At 33.5% G+C, this 18,146-nt stretch overlaps 1 protein-coding gene across 11 annotated transcripts in view; it reads left to right on the plus strand.

The window, feature by feature from the left end:
* Window positions 1-18,146, plus strand: part of LOC145293856 (glycerol kinase 5-like) — a 420,415-nt gene that overhangs the window by 365,101 nt on the left and 37,168 nt on the right. For all 11 annotated transcript variants that reach the window (XM_080140555.1, XM_080140557.1, XM_080140563.1 and 8 more), the window contains 2 exons: window positions 15,084-15,157; window positions 17,744-17,804. In XM_080140555.1, the coding sequence (XP_079996681.1) occupies window positions 15,084-15,157; window positions 17,744-17,804 (135 nt within the window). The remainder of the gene's footprint in view (window positions 1-15,083; window positions 15,158-17,743; window positions 17,805-18,146) is intronic.

Consider the following 18,146-nt stretch of genomic DNA (forward strand, 5'->3'; position numbering starts at 1 on the left):
CTTGACGTCACACCACTGTTAAACTGTGGGGGGGGGGAACACATTCCCAGGCATTATCTCCTATAGATGCACATTTTATTAGAAATTCAGCTTTCAAAATATTAGACGATAATAAAAATATAAAACCAACACCCTCTTTCTCTTTTCTCTCTCTCTCACCAACTTACTCTTCTCTCTCTCTCACCCTCTTTCTCTTGACCTCCTACTACTGTTAAACTGTGTGTGTGGGGGGGGGGGAAGAGGCAGCTTGAAAACCAACAAAAACAGTGCACAGTTTCCCAAGCATTTGGGGTGGGAAGGGGGGGAAGAAGCCGAGCGCACAGTTTCGTGTGAGAGAGAGAGAACAATTCTCAACCTATATACTCAACAAATTTTTTATCTACAGATTTGAAAGTTTGTATATAGGGTATTCAGACATATGGAAATATATCTAGCATAATCTATCTATTATATCTATAAAAGTGAAAATGTGTGTGTGTGTGAGGTAGCCAGAGAGAGAGAGAGAGAGAGAGAGAGAGAGACAACAATTCTCAACCTATATATTCAATACATTTTTTATCTACAGATTTGAAAATTTGTATATAGGGTATTCAGACATATGGAAATATATCTAGCATAATCTATCTATTATATCTATAAAAGTGAAAATGTGTGTGTGTGTGTGTGTGTGTGTGTGTGCGTAAGAGAGAGAGAGAACAATTCTCAACCTATATACTCAACGTATTTTTATCTACGGATTTTAAACTTTGTATATAGGGTATTCAGACATATAGAAATATATCTAGCATAATCTATACATTATATCTATAAAAGTGAGAATGTGAGTGTGTGAGAGAGAGAGAACAATTCTCAACCTATATATTCAACAAATTTTTTACCTACAGATTTGAAAATTTGTATATTGGGTATTCAGACATATGGAAATATATCTAGCATAATCGATCTATTATATCTATAAAAGTCAGAATGTTTGCGTGTGGTTGTGTGTGTAAGGTTGCGAGAGAGAGAGAGAGAGAACAATTCTCAACCTATCTATTCAATAAATTTGTTATCTACAGATTTGACCATTTGTATATAGGGTATTCAGACATATGGAAATATATCCAGCATAATCTATCTATTATATCCATAAAAGTGAGAATGTGTGCGTGAGAGAGAGAGAGAGAGAGAGAGAGAGAGTAAGTACAATTCTCACCGTATATATTCAACAAATTTTTTATCTACCGATTAGAAAATTTGTATATAGGGTATTCAGACATATGGAAATATATCTAGCATAATCTATCTATTATATCTAGAAAAGTGAGAATGTGTGTGAAAGAGAGAGAGAGAAGAGAGAGAGAGAGAGAACAATTCTCAACCTATATATTCAACTAATTTTTATGTACAGATCTGAAAATTTGTATACAGGGTATTCAGACATATGGAAATATATCTAGCATAATCTATTATATCTATAAAAGGTAGAATGTGTGTGTGTGTGTGTGAGTGAGTGAGTGAGTGAGTGAGAGAGAGAGAGAGAGAGAGAGAACAATTCTCAACCTATATACTCAACAAATTTTGTATCTACAGATTTGATAATTTGTATATAGGGTATTCAGACATAAGGAAATATATCTAGCATAATCTATCTATTATATCTATAAAAGTGAGAATGTGTGTGAAAGAGAGAGAGAGAGAGAACAATTCTCAACCTATATATTCAACAAATTCTATCTTTACAGATTTGAAAATTTGTATATAGGGTATTCAGACATTTGGAAATATATCTAGCATAATCTATTATATCTATAAAAGTGAGAATGTGTGTGTGAGAGAGAGAGAAAGAACAATTCTCAACCTATATACTCAACAAATTTTTTATCTACAGATTTAAAAATTTGTATATAGGGTATTCAGACATATAGAAATATATCTAGCATAACCTATCTATTATATCTATAAAATGACCATGTGTGTGTGTGTGAGAGAGAGAGAGAGAGTCAGAGAGAGAGAGAGAACAATTTTCAGCTTGTGTGTGTGTGAGAAAGAGAGAGAGAGAAAGAGAGGAAGGAAAATTCTCACCCTATATATTCAACAAATTTTTTATCTACATATTAGAAAATTTGGATATAGGGTATTCAGACGTATGGAAATATATCTAGCATAATCTATCTATTATATCTATAAAAGTGAGAATGTGTGTGTGAGAGAGAGAGAAAGAGAGAGAGAGAGAACAATTCTCAACCTATATATTCAACTAATTTTTTATCTACAGATTTGAAAATGTGTATATTGGGTATTCAGACATATGTAAATATATCTGGCATAATCTATGTATTATATCTATAAAAGTGTGAATGTGAGTGATGGAAAGAGCAAAAAATTCTCAACCTATATAACCTATAAAAGTGAGAATATGTGTGAGAGAGAGAGAGAGAGAACAATTCTCAACCTATATATTCCACACATTTTTGGGCACAGATTTGGAAATTTGTATATAGGGTAGGCAGACATATAGAAATATATCTAGCATAATCTATCTATTATATCTATAAAAGTGAGAACTTGTGTGTGTGTGTGTGTGAGAGAGAGAGAGAACAATTCTTAACCTACATACTCAACAAATTTTTTACCTACAGTTTAGAAAATTTGTATATAGGGTATTCAGACATATGGAAATATATCTAGCATAATCTATCTATTATAACTACAAAAGTTAGAATGTGTGTGTGAGAGAGAGAGAGAACAATTCTAAACCTATATATTCAACAAATTTTTTATCTACAGATTTGAAACTTTGTATATAGGGTATTCAGACATATGGAAATATATCTAGCATAATCTATCTATTTTATCTATAAAAGTGAGAATGCGTGTGTGTGAGATAGCGAGAGAGAGAGAGAGAAAAAGAGAGAGATAAAAATTCTCAACCTATACATTCAACAAATTTTTTATCCACAGATTTGAACATTTGTATATAGGGTGTTCAGACATATAGAAATATATCTAGCATAATCTATCTATTATATGTATAAAAGTGAGAATGTGTGTGTGTGTGAGAGAGAGGACAATTGTCAACCTATGTATACAACAAATTTTTTATCTACAGATTTCAAAATTTGTATATTGGGCATTCAGACATATTTTAATATATCTGGCATAATCTGTCTATTATATCTATAAAAGTGAGAATGTGTGTGATAGAGAGAGAGAGAACAATTCTCAACCTATATACTCAACAAATTTTTTATCTACAGATTTGAAAATTTGTATATAGGGTATTCAGACATATGGAAATATATCTAGCATAATCTATTATATCTATAAAAGTGAGAATGTGTGTGTGTGTGTGAGAGAGAGAGAGAGAGAGAGAGAACAATTCTCAACCCATATACTCAACAAATTCTTTATCTACAGATTTTAAAATTTGTATATAGAGTATTCATACAAATAGAAATATATCTAGGATAATCTTTCTATTATATCTATAAACGTGAGAATGTGTGTGTGTGTGAGCGAGAGAGAGAGAGAGAGAGAGAGAGAACAGTTCTCAACCTATACATTCAACAAATTTTTATATATAGGGTATTCAGAAATATCGAAATATATCTAGCATAATCTATTATATCTTTAAAAGTTAGAATGTGTGTGTGTGAGAGATAGAGAGAACAATTCTCAACCTATGCACTCTACAAATTTTTTATCTACAAATTAGAAAATTTGTATATAGGGTATTCACACATATGGAAATATATCTAGCATAATCTATCTATTATATCTATAAAAGTTAGAATGTGTGTGTGAGGTAGCCAGAGAGAGAGAGAGAGAGAGTAAGAACAATTTTCAACCTATATATTCAACAAATATTTGATCTACAGATTAGAAAATTTGTATATAGGGTATTCAGACATATGGAAATATATCTAGCATAATCTATCTATTATATCTCTAAAATTGAGAATGTGTGTGTGAGAGAGAGAGAGAGAGAACAATTTTCAACCTATATACTCAACAAATTTTTTTATCTACAGATTTGAAAATTTGTATATAGGGTATTCAGACATATGGAAATATATCTAGAGTAATCTATCTATTATATCTATAAAAGTGAGAATGCGTGTGTGTGTGAGAGAGAGCGACACAGAACAATTCTCAACCTATATATTCAACAAATTTTTTATGTACAGATCTGAAATATCACATTTGTATAGAAGTAGAAATCTTGATACCTACTCTGATACCTAATAAAAGAAAGGACACTCTTTAGGGCGGATTTTGATTATAACAAGTCACTAATTAGAAATTATAATAAACATTCTAATAATTTAAGAATTTTACCAAAATAAAATTGCATGGTAATCACCCAATTTCTGCCACAAAATTTTGATTGGCAGAACTCATAAACATAAAATATATATTTTCTAATTTCATCTTTTTTTTTTCTTTTTACATAATCTGGTTTGATGTTTTCCCAAATATTCAAATCACTATATTTTGCTGCTTAATATCAAATACAGCAACTGAGTTATTTTTATGCATCAAACAATTACATTTTCTCATTCATCCAAACTAATCACTGAACATCAATTTCATATTTTCTTCACTAAAATATTACTGTGCTTGATGTCATCAAGTGGAGCGGATCATTTTTTTTTCATTTGTTCACACATTTTTCCAATTTATATATATTTTAAAGATTCTTAGCCTATGTCATTGCATACCAATCTGTTTATTAAAAGTTAAGGTTCACTGTAAACACATATGTTACACCAAAATAAAAACGCTTCAGATAATGTCTTGATATTCAATTCAGTTTCTCACATGACATCTTATGAAGTTAGTAGAAATGTTACAGACTTTTGAATCTCAAACACTTTCAATACTGTGCACTGATATTTTCTTTTTTGCAATATAAGCACATTCATGACTTTTTTTACAAACGTTAAAAACTTTCACATTGTGTAGCAATATACTGAAACAATTATAAAAATATTTGTTTTTATTTTGAATGATGCAGGGCATCTGAAGAGAGATTTTTCTAACAAAATGAAAGTATAATTTTTAGCAATAGGTATCTAGGAAAAGGCCACTACATATGTTATAAGTTCCAAATTTCCACAACCTGGCAAATACTGGTACATGCTAGCAAATTTAGATTTGCAATTACAAAATATGATTCTAATTTTTTCCTTTGCTCTTTATTCTAACACTACACTAAGTTTACTGTGTTATTTCGCTACAGTTGATATTGTGTAGAACAATAAGAAAATCATAGTGAACAATGCATTCAACAAAATTTCACACACATTTCTAGATACCTATATCTAATAAGTTCAAAAGAAAGGACACACTTAGGGAGGTATTTTGGTGGTCAAGTCACTAAAAAGAGATTAGCTGGTTTCCCGGCATAGCCCAGGATATAATAAAGATTGACTGAAATACATGTTCTAGCTGGTTTCTAGGCGTTGCCAGGGATGTAATATAGACACATTATGTTGTATATTACCTGTTCTCTTCTCCCTAAGGTAAAACAATTTCATATACATGCTGTAAATTACCTATGCTAGGGATAAAACATGAACAATATCAGTCCTAGGGTAGATAAAACAAATAATACATAGAGATGAAAGATTCCTCTCCCCTAAGAATCAAACATATGTTCAATATCTGCTTTTGTTTTTTCATTGTTTATACGGTCCCGAGCAACGCCGGGTAGCCCTGCTAGTCTATATATATAAAAGGCAAAAATCGGTGTGTATGTATGTATGTATGTATGTATGTATGTATGTTTGTTTGTAACGCTAAAACTTTTGACAGACACAACCAAAGTTGACAAATTATGTATCATATTGCACCTTGATCACCCGCATGACAAATATCAAAATTTCACGTCAAACGGACAATTACAAGGGGGTGAACTGATCATTTTTCTCCCAGGGGGGGCCCCAAAAATCCTGTCATTATAACGTTATTCATTAAGTGTCACGTGACGTGACGTCAGCTCAGTAAAATGTCGGCTGCAGCTGAGGTACGTTAAAACTGCCTTCGGAGGAGAAATTGATACTATAACACAGTTAAATATTAGTTTTCGACTCGAACCGTTATTACCAACGTAATTATCGCACTCCAAAAATAAAAAAAAAACCAAAATTACACGAAAATTGACGTAGGGAAAATGTTTTTATTTTTGCTCGAAGTTTTTTGCCGGCGAAGATGACTTTGCTCTTTGTAATTTACATGTAAACAAAGATTAGCCATTTTGTTTAAGGGGGAGGGGGGGTATCAGTATCAGGCCGCTTATGTAAACGAAAATTAGGTCGCTTGCACATTTTCCACTTTCTCTCTCTCTCTCTCTCGCCGTCTTTCTCTCTCTCTCTCTCTCTTTCGCCGTCTTTCTCTCTCTCTCTCTCTCTCTCTCTCTCTCTCTCGCCGTCTTTCTCTCTCTCTCTCGCCGTCTTTCTCTCTCTCTCTCACTCTCTTCTATCTCTACACCTTTCCTAACTCTCTATCACCATATTTCTCTCTCTCTCTCACTCTCTTCTCTCTCTCTCTCTCTAGACCTCTTTCTCTTCTCTTTCTCACTCTCACCCTCTTTATCTACTCTCTCTCTCACCCTCTTTCCCTTCTCTTATCTTCTCTCTCTCTCTCGCCCTGTTTTTCTTCTCTCTCTCGCCGTCTTTCTCTCTCTCTCTCGCCGTCTTTCTCTCTCTCTCTCACTCTCTTCTATCTCTACACCTTTCCTAACTCTCTCTATCACCATATTTCTCTCTCTCTGGAAGGGGGGGTGGCTATCAGTATGAGGCCGCTTAAATACACGAAAATTACTTTTATACGAGTTTGTTTTCTTATGAATGGAACCGCTTTTGTAGGGGGGAGGGGGGAGGAGGCAATGTGCACAGTCTCCCAAGCATTACCTACTATAAAAAAAGATGCACATTTACCCTCTTCTCTCACCCTCTTTCTCTCTCTCTCTCTTTCTCTTCTCTCTCTCACTCTCTTTCTCTATCACCCTCTTCTCTCTCTCTCTTTCTCTTCTCTCTCTCATCCTCTTTCTCTCTCTCTCACCCTCTTCTCTCTCTCTACCTTTTTCTCTTCTCTCTCGCACCCTCTTCTCTCTCTCTCACCCGCTTCTCTCTCTCTACCTCTTTCTCTTCTCTCTCGCACCCTCTTCTCTCTCTCTCACCCGCTTCTCTCTCTCTACCTCTTTCTCTTCTCTCTCGCACCCTCTTCTCTCTCTCTCACCCGCTTCTCTCTCTCTACCTCTTTCTCTTATCTCTCTCTCTCTCTCAACCTCTTCTCTCTCTCTCTCTTACCCTCTTCTCTCTCTCACTCTCTGTGTACACCTTTTTCTCTTCTCTCTCTCTCTGACCCTCTTTCTCTCTCTCTCACCCTCTTTTTCTGCTCTCTCTCACCCTTCTCTCTCTCTCTCTCTCTACCTCTTTCTCTTCTCTATCACCCTCTTTCCCTGCTCTCTCTCTCACCTTCATCTCTCTCTCTCTACCTATTTCTCTTCTCTCTCTCTCTCTACCTCTGCTCTCTCTCACCCTCTTCTTTCTCCCTCACCCTCTTCTCTCTCTCTCTCTACCTCTTTCTCTTATCTCTCTCTCTCACTACCCCTCTCTCTCTCTCTCTCTGTCTTACCCTCTTCTCTCTCTCTCTACCTCTTTCTCTTATCTCTCTCTCTCACTACCTCTCTCTCTCTCACCCTCTTCTCTCTCTCACCCTCTTTCTCTCTTACCCTCTTCTCTCTCTACCTCTTTCACTTCTCTCACCCTCTTTCTCTCTCACCCTCTTTCTCTGCTCTCTCTCACCCTCTTTCTCTGCTCTCTCTCACCCTCTTCTCTGCTCTCTCTCACCCTCTTCTCTCTCTACCTCTTTCTCTTCTCTCTCTCACCCTCTTCTCTCTCTCTTACCCTCTTTCTCTTCTCTTCTCTTTTCTCTCTCTCTCGCCGTCTTTCTTTTCTCTCTCTCTCACCCTCTTTCTCTTCTCTCTCTCTCTTTCACCCTCATTCTCAACTCACTCTTACCCTCTTCTCTCTCCCTGTCTACCTCTTTCTCTTCTCTCTCTCTCACCCCCTTTCTCTTCTCTCTCTCACACCGTCTTTCTCTTCTCTCTCTCTCTCCCCTCATTCTCTTCTGTCTCTCTCTCGCCCTCTTTATCTTCTCTCTCTCTCACCCCGTTTCTCTTCTCTCTATATTAGCACTTATCAAGGCCAATAGGCAACTCGAGGATGACAGTTCAAAAGGTCACAGTAGTCACATTTGGGAAAGAGGATGGAACAACTTTAACGGGAGCATGAGTTATTCAGCGACACCAACCTATTTTGTAATATATATATATATATATATATATATATATATATATATATATATATATATTGTACAAACTATATATTACCACTTATCAAGGCCTATAGGCCACTCGAGGATGAGAGTTTAAAAGTGCACAGTAGTCAAATTCGGCAAAGATGATGGAACCGCTTTAAGAGGAGGATGAATTATTCAGTGACTCCAACCTATTTTGTTACATATATGTATGTATATATTTTGTAAAAAATATATATTACTACTTATCAAGGCCCATAGGACACTCGAGGATTAGAGTTGAAAAGTGCACAGCAGTCAAACTGGGAAAGATGATGGAACCGCTTTAAGAGGAGGATGAATTATTCAGTGACTCCAACCTATTTTGTTACATATATGTATGTATATATTTTGTAAAAAATATATATTACTACTTATCAAGGCCCATAGGACACTCGAGGATTAGAGTTGAAAAGTGCACAGTAGTCAAATCTGGGAAAGAGGATGGAACCGCTTTAACGGGAGGATGAGATATTCAGCGACTCCAACCTATTTTGGTATATATATATTTATATCTATATTTATTTTTAAATATATATTACCACTTATCAAGGCCCATAGGCCACACGAGGATGAGAGTTTAAAAGTGCACAGTAGTCAAATTCGGCAAAGATGATGGAACCGCTTTAAGAGGAGGATGAATTATTCAGTGACTCCAACCTATTTTGTTATATATATGTATGTATATATTTTGTAAAAAATATATATTACTACTTATCAAGGCCCATAGGACACTCGAGGATTAGAGTTGAAAAGTGCACAGCAGTCAAACTGGGAAAGATGATGGAACCGCTTTAAGAGGAGGATGAATTATTCAGTGACTCCAACCTATTTTGTTATATATATGTATGTATATATTTTGTAAAAAATATATATTACTACTTATCAAGGCCCATAGGACACTCGAGGATTAGAGTTGAAAAGTGCACAGTAGTCAAATTCGGGAAAGAGGATGGAACCGCTTTCACGGGAGGATGAGTTATTCAGCGACTCCAACCTATTTTTTTATATATATATTTATATCTATATTTATTAAAAAATATATATTACCACTTATCAAGGACAATAGGCCACTCGAGGATGAGAGTTGAATAGTGCACTGTATAAAAAATACGGTAAAGAGGATGGAACCGCTTTAACGAGAGGATGAGTTATTCAGCGACTCCAACCTATTTTGTTATATATATATATATATATACTTTTATTAAAAAATATATATTACCACTTATCAAGGACAATAGGCCACTCGAGGATGAGAGTTGAAAAGTGCATAGTAGTAAAATTCGGGAAAGAGGATGGAACCGCTTTAACGGGAGGATGAGTTATTCAGCGACTCCAACCTATTTTTTATATATATATATATATATCTATATTTATAACAAAAATATATTACCACTTATCAAGGCCCATAGGCTACTCGAGGATAAGAGTTGAAAAGTGCACAGTAATCAAATTCGGGAAAGAGGATGGAACAGTTTTAACGGGAGGATGAGTTATTCAGCGACTCCAACCTATTTTGTTATATATATATTTATATCTATATTTACTAAAAAATATATATTACCACTTATCAAGTCCCATAGGCTACTCGAGGATGAGAGTTGAAAAGTGGACAGTAGTCAAATTCGGGAAAGAGGATGGAACCTCTTTAACGGGAGGATGAGTTATTCAGCCACTCCAACCTATTTTGTTATATATATATATATATATATATATATATTTTTTTTTTTGTACAAACTATATTTTACCACTTATCAAGGCCCAGAGGCCACACGAGGATGAGAGTTTAAAAGTCCACAGTAGTCAAATTTGGGAAAGAGGATTTAATCGCTTTAATAGGAGGATGAATTATTCAGCGACTCACACCTGTTTTGGTATATATATATATATATTTATAAAAAAATATGTATTACCACTTATCAAGGCCCATAGGCCACTCGAGGATGAGAGTTAAAAAGTCCACAGTAGTCAAATTTGGGAAAGAGGATGGAACCGCTTTAACAGGAGGATGAGTTATTCAGCAACTCCAACCTATTTTGTTATATATATATATATATATATATATATATATATATATATATATATATATATATATATATATAGATATATTTTTCATAAAATATGTATTACCACTTATCAAGGCCCATAGTCCACTCGAGGACGAGAGTTGAAAAGTGCACAGTAGTCAAATTGGGGAAAGAGGATGGAACCGCTTTAACGGGAGGATGAGTTATTCAGCGACTCCAACCTATTTTGTTATTTTGTAAAAAATATATATGACCACTTATCAAGGCCCAGAGGCCACTCGAGGATAAGAGTTGAAAAGTGCACAGTAGTCAAATTCGGGAAATTTGTTATATATCTATTTTTTTGTTACTTAGGCATTTCCACTTATCAAGGCCCAGATACATCTCGAGGATAAGAGTTAAATGTGCACAGTAGTCAATTGGACAATAAGGCCCAGAGGCCACCCGAGGATAAGGGTTGAAAATGGCAGTAGTTAATTGGACAACATAGTAATACTTAGTAATGGAAAGTCGGGAAATTTGTTATATATATATTTATAGTTTGTTTATATAGGCATTACCACTTATCAAGGCCCAGAGGCCACTAGAGGATAAGTGTTGAAAAGTGCAGTAGTCAATTGGACAAAATATAGTAATTGTTAGTAATGGAAATTCAGTAAATTTGTTATATATATATTAATATTTTGTTAAATACGCATTACCACTTATCAAAGCCCACAGGCCACTCGAGGATAAGGATTGAAAAGTGCACCGTAGTAGTCGGTTGTAATGGAAATGCGGGATATTTGTAATATACCTATTTTTTGTTACTTAGGCACAACCACTTATTAAGGCCCAGAGGCCACTCGATGGTATTACCACTTATCAAGGCCCAGAGGCCACTCGAGGATAAGCGTTTAAAAGTGCAGTAGTCAATTGGACAATATAGTAATCGTTAGTAATGGAAATTCAGTAAATTTGTTATATATATGTATATTTTGTTACATACGCATTACCATTTATCAAGGCCCAGAGGCCACTCGAGGATAAGGATTGAAAAGTGCACAGTAGTCAATTGGACAATATAGTAATCGTTAGTAATGGAAATTCAGTAAATTTGTTATATACCTATTTTTTGTTACTTAGTCATTTCCACTTATCAAGGCCCAGAGGCCACTCGAGCATAAGAGTTAAAAAGTCCACAGTAGTCAATTGGACAATAAGGCCCAGAGGCCACCCGAGGATAAGGGTTAAAAAGTGCAGTAGTCAATTGGTCAATATAGTAATCGTTAGTAATTACTACTTCTCAAGGCCCAGAGGCCACTCGAGGATAAGGGTTGAAAAGCGCAGTAGTCAATTGGACAATACAGTAATCGTTAGTAATGGAAATTCAGTAAATTTGTTATATATATATATATTTATATTTTGCTAAATACGCATTACTACTTATCAAGGCCCAGACGCCACTCGAGGATAAGGGTTGAAAATATTCAACAAATTTTTTATCTACAGATTAGAAAATTTGTATATAGGGTATCCAGACATATGGAATATATCTAGCATAATCTATCTATTATATCTATAAAAGTCAGAATGTTTGTGTGTGTGGGTGTGTGTGAGATAGAGAGAGAGAGAGAGAGAACAATTCTTAACCTATATATTCAACAAATTTTTTATCTACAGATTTTAAATTTGTTATAAAGGGTATTCATACATATGGAAATATATCTAGCATAATCTATCTATTATATCTACAAAAGTGAAAATGTGTGTGTCTGTGAGAGAGAGAGCAATTCTCAACCTATATACTCAACAAATTTTTTATCTACAGATTAGATAATTTGTATATAGGGTATTCAGACATATGGAAATATATCTAGCATAATCTATCTATTATATCTATAAAAGTGAGAATGTTTGCGTGTGTGTGTGTGTGAGGTAGCAAGAGAGAGAGAGACAGAGCGAGAGAACAATTCTCAACCTATATATTCAACAAATTTTTTATCTACAGATTTGAAAATTGGTATATAAGGTATTCAGACATATGGAAATATATCTAGCATAATCTATCTATTATGTCTATAAAAGTGAGAATATGTCTGTGTGTGAGAGAGAGAGAGAGAGTAAGAACAATTCTCACCCTTTATATTCAACAAATTTTTATCTACAGATTAGAAAATTTTTATATAGTGTATTCAGACATATGGAAATATATCTAGCATAATCTATCTATTATATCTATAAAAGTGAGCATGTGTGAGAGGAGAGAGAGAGAGAGAGAACAATTCTCAACCTATATACTCAACAAATTTTTTATCTACAGATTTGAAAATTTGTATATAGATTATTCAGACATATGGAAATATATCTAGCATAATTTATCTATTATATCTATAAAAGTGAGAATGTGTGGGTGTGTGAGAGAGAGAATGAGAGAGAACAATTCTCAGCTTATATATGCAACAAATTGTTTATCTACAGATCCGAAATATCACATTTGTATAGAAGTAGAAATCTGGATACCTATTCTGATACCTAATAAAAGAAAGGACACTCTTTGGGGCGGATTTTGATGATAACAAGTCACTACTAAGAAATTATAATAAACATTGAAATAATTTAAGAATTTTATCAAAATAAAATTGCATGGTAATCACCCAATTTCTGCCACAAAATTTTGATTGGCAAAACTCATAAACAGAAAATATATATTTTCTAATTTCATCTTTTTTTTTTACATAATCTGATTTGATGTTTTCCTTAATATTCAAATCACTATATTTTGCTGCTTAATATCAAATACAGCAAATGAGTTATTTTTTATGCATCAAACAATTACATTTTCTCATTCATCCAAACTAATCACTGAACATCAATTTCATATTTTCTTCACTAAAATATTACTGTGCTTGATGTCATCAAGTGGAGCGGATCATTTTTTTTTTCATTTGTTCACACATTTTTCCAATTTATATATATTTTGTCTAAGATTCTTAGCCTATGTCATTGCATACCAAGCTGTTTATTAAAAGTTACGGTTCACTGTAAACACATACGTTATACCAAAATAAAAACGCTTCAGATAATGTCTTGATATTCAATTCAGTTTCTCACATGACATCTTATGAAGTTAGTAGAAATGTTACAGACTTTTGAATCTCGAACACTTTCAATACTGTGCACTGATATTTTCTTTTTTGGAATATAAGCACATTCATGATTTTTTTTTACAAACGTCAACAAATTTCACAATGTGTAGCAATGTACTGAAACAATTATAAAAATATTTGTTTTTATTTTGGATGATGCAGGGCATCCGAAGAGAGATTTTTCTAACAAAATGAAAGTATAATTTTTAGCAATAGGTATCTAGGAAAAGGCCACTACATACGTTATAAATTCCAAATTTCCACAACCTGGCAAATACTGGTACACGCTAGCAAATTTAGATTTGCAATTACAGAATATGATTCTAATTTTTTCCTTTGCTCTTTATTCTAACACTACACTAAGTTTACTGTTTTATTTCGCTGCAGTTGATATTGTGTAGAACAATAAGAAAATCATAGTGAACAATGCATTCAACAAAATTTCACACACATTTCTAGATACATATATCTAATAAGTTCAAAAGAAAGGACACACTTAGGGAGGTATTTTGGTGGTCAAGTCACTAAATAGAGATTAGCTGGTTTCCCGGCATAGCCCAGGATGTAATAAACATTGACTGAAATACATGTTCTAGCTGGTTTCTAGGCGTTGCCAGGGATGTAATATAGACACATTATGTTGTATATTACCTGTTCTCTTCTCCCTAAGGTAAAACAATTTCATATACATGCTGTAAATTACCTATGCTAGGGATAAAACATGAACAATACCAGTCCGGGGGTAGATAAAACAAATAATACATAGAGATGAAAGATTCCTCTCCCCTAAGAATAAAACATATGTTCAATATCTGCTTTTGTTTTTTCATTGTTTATACGGTCCCGAGCAACGCCGGGTAGCCCTGCTAGTATTTAGTATAAATAGATATACTAGAAGATTTATTTGACATTGTGTGGGTAAATGAATAAGAGTACAAGAAATTGTATAAAATATCTAAAATAATGAAATGGATGAAATAAATAAAAGAAATTGAAAGGAGGAAAAATGATTTGACAACAAAAATTATTGAATTGTAATAGTATCAGCTGTTTAATAATGTTTGAAATGCAGTAAACACATAGACAGTAGCATTAAACACATGACGATAACATTAAACATATGGACAATAGCAGTAAATGCGTGGACTACTACAAACACATGCATAATAGAAGTAATCACATGCATAGTAACAATAAACACCTGCACAATAGCATTAAACACCTGCACAATAGCATTAAACGCCTGCACAATAACATTAAACGCCTGCACAATAACAATAAACACATGCACGATAGCAGTAAGCACATGGACAATATTTTCTAGTAAAACTAGCTAAAACTGAAGCAGTGTTTATGATTGTGAAAAATTTGACAAACATTTCTTTCACATTCACATTACTGACTGCCTAGAGAGCTCAATTCTTTTAAAGACTTTATATTTACTAATAGATAAATCTTGTAGTTCAACCATAAATTATAATTGGTAGATAGAATGAAGATTTAATTTAAACGAGATATTTTTTTTCTTTCATCATATAAAATTTGAATTGAGATTTTGTTTGTTTTTTAATTTTGATTCCAGATGGAATGGAGTGCTGTGGTATGTAAACTGATGGATATTCCAATGTCAATATTTCCAGAAATAAAAGATACAAGGTATTCTCTCTCTCTCTCTCTCTCTCTTTCTCTCTCTCTCTCTCTCTCTCTCATATAATGATTTATCAAGTGTTTTCACTTGTGAATGCTTATGCTTTGAAATGTAACTCTTTTTAAAACAGTGGTTCCCAACTATTGTGCTGTGGTACATTAGTGTACACAGAAGAATGATTACTGGTGTGCTGCAAAGAGATAATAGCTAGAAACCATTTAATTTTTAATTTTGTTTAATAAAGACATTCAATTTCTTAATCATGACTCTGCTCAAATCAAATGGCTTTATAAGTAGAAAATAATTTTTTTTTTTTGTGATAGGTGTACCGTGAAAATTAAACACACTATTCAATAGCATGCCACCAATGTAAAAAAAAAAAAAAAAAAAATGGTGGGAACCACTAACATAAAACAATTAAACTAGACGTTTATTAGCTTCTTCAAAGTGTAATATTTTGAAGAGTCAAGAAAAGCTATCAATCCTTGACTCATTCTCAAAAATAAATCTTGCCAGAATGATGAAGAACAAATGTAGTAAAATATTATGAAGTCAATCCTATATGCAGTTTTATATTTTCTAATAAATTATGTGAAAAATGCACCAATCATCAAAGCTGACAATTCAAGCTAGAATCATATAAGAAGAAATCATCTCCCACTAGATTGTAAAGTCAGTTTTCTACTTTTTTAAGACAAGAAAGAGTGCTCTAGGTAACACTTCTCTAAAACAATACTCCATCTTCGAATGTATCTGACTCTTATACAGGTAGAGTATTGCATCAGGAATTGGTGGTTACTTTTTGAAGTTTTAGGATGATTCAATCATTTTTCCAGCAAATATTTTGGTCCAATAACAAATAGTTGAATCAACTCCAAAAATCTATCAACATTCTTTCAAAAAGTATTTTTAGTTCATCAAAATATTTTTAAAGATTTCTTTTCCAAAAATATTAATTTAAAATGTTTTCAAATTTTGCGTCGATTTTAATCTATATAATAAAGGTGAATCTGTGCCCATCTCACTTCAATAATCATGTATGCAAATTTATTTTTAAGAGCAAAGAGGCATAATATAATCTTAATAATATCTGATGATAATAATAAAGGAAAAAAAATCATGTATGCAAATTTCAAAATTCTGCATCCATTTTAATTTTTGGTATTTTTTTTTTCAATTTATTTAAAATTTTATTAAATAATTTACAACTTTCAGGCGTTTTTTTCTCATCTCAGTTGTTGTTTCATAACATTCAACAGATGTACTCTCTAGCCTTCTTCAGATGATTTGTGTCGAATTTGATCATCTCTTGGCAATTTTTTTTTTTAAACTGAACCCTTTATTTCATCCACTGAAGGTGTGGATGGCATAAGTTCAGGGAATTTCTGCCATTATTAACCAACAAAGCATTAGCACTCTCGACCAAGGCATGTGTATGCAGTGTGATGATGTATGGAAGTAAAATCTAGCCAATAAGGGTTGAGGACATGCGTTGCATGGGGAGAAGTGATATAAAAATGATATAATGGATGTGTAATGTGAGTCTTAGATCTGATTAATTCAGAGGAAGATTAAATCTGGACAGTATGAACAGATGTGCGCAGCAGAACAGGAGACGCTGATTTAAAAGAATGGATGAGAATTTGGGGGTTAGTAGATGTAGAATAATTGAGATAACAGAATCAATTCACGAGGGAAAGTCAAGAAAAACATGGGAGGAAGTGATAAGGATGGATAAAAGAAAGAGACATAAGTAAAGACCTGGTCAGAGATAGGTTGGTTTGGAAATACATTTCTAAAAGCTGTTGAATGTATAGCAACATTAAAAAAATTTTTTCAAGCTTTCACAAATTGTTCTAGTTTTTTATAATTAAGATTCCAGTATTTTCAAAAATTCATAATCAAAGACTTTTGCAATTCATGAGGAACAACACATTTTATTGTGCACAAATTGTTCCAATAGGTCGATCAATGTGAACATTTCTTTCATGTGACAAATGTAAATGTTGGATAATAGAAGTATTTGATGGCTTAAGAAAGTTATTAACAATCGGGCATGGGTTGCAGGGAGAGAAATGATATACGAATAATATTACAGATGTGTAATATGAGTCTTAAAGATAGCATTAGATCTGATGACCTTAGAGGTAGATTAAATCTGGATAGTACAGGGAAATGTGTGTAGGACAGAAAACTCCAATGACATGGTCACGTTGAATGAATACATGAGAGTTCTTGGGTTCATAGATATAGAACAGTTGAGGTAGCAAAGTCGGTTGGCAAAAGAAAGCCAATGAAAATGTGGAAGGAAATGATATGAGAGAAAGGGGAACAAATAAAGACTTGGCCAGAGATAGGTTAGTTTGGTACACAATTTCTAAAAGCCTTTCAATACATGCCAACATGTCAAACGGACATCAAGTTAAATATGATGAAAGTCATCTGAAGAAATGTACAATGGCCGAAACGTTGTGAAAATGATAACAATTAAGATGAGGATAATAATCTGAAACATGTACATGATAAAACTTTCAATCAGAAATTCATTCCAAAATTTGTTCTTTATATATATATATATATATTTTTTTTTACAGTGGTTTCTTTGGAACTTGTGATCCTGAAATTGTTGGAGCTCCCATCCCAATAACTGCTGATGTAAGTCTAATACATTAATTGCATTCAATGTTTCATTCATATATATATATATATATATATACACACACACACACACACACACACACACTAGTGGGGGCGTTGCTTGATCGTAAAAAAAATTGTGACAACATGGGGGGGGGGAATTGTGATGGGTGGAGGGTAAAAATATTTGTGACAACATGGGCAGGGATGCGTTTTCTGGTTGTTAGAAAAAAATAATAATCGTGAGGGGGAGGGGTTGTTGTCCGGTGTAAAATCTGCTTAAATATAATTAATTCTGAGCATGCCGGGGGTGGGTGGGAGGCATTGTCCAGTTGTGAAAACGCTTAAATATAATATTTT

Source organism: Euprymna scolopes, chromosome 15 (genome assembly GCF_053919585.1).
Source record: "Euprymna scolopes isolate OS-2025 chromosome 15, ASM5391958v1, whole genome shotgun sequence".
Lineage (NCBI taxonomy): Eukaryota > Metazoa > Mollusca > Cephalopoda > Sepiida > Sepiolidae > Euprymna > Euprymna scolopes.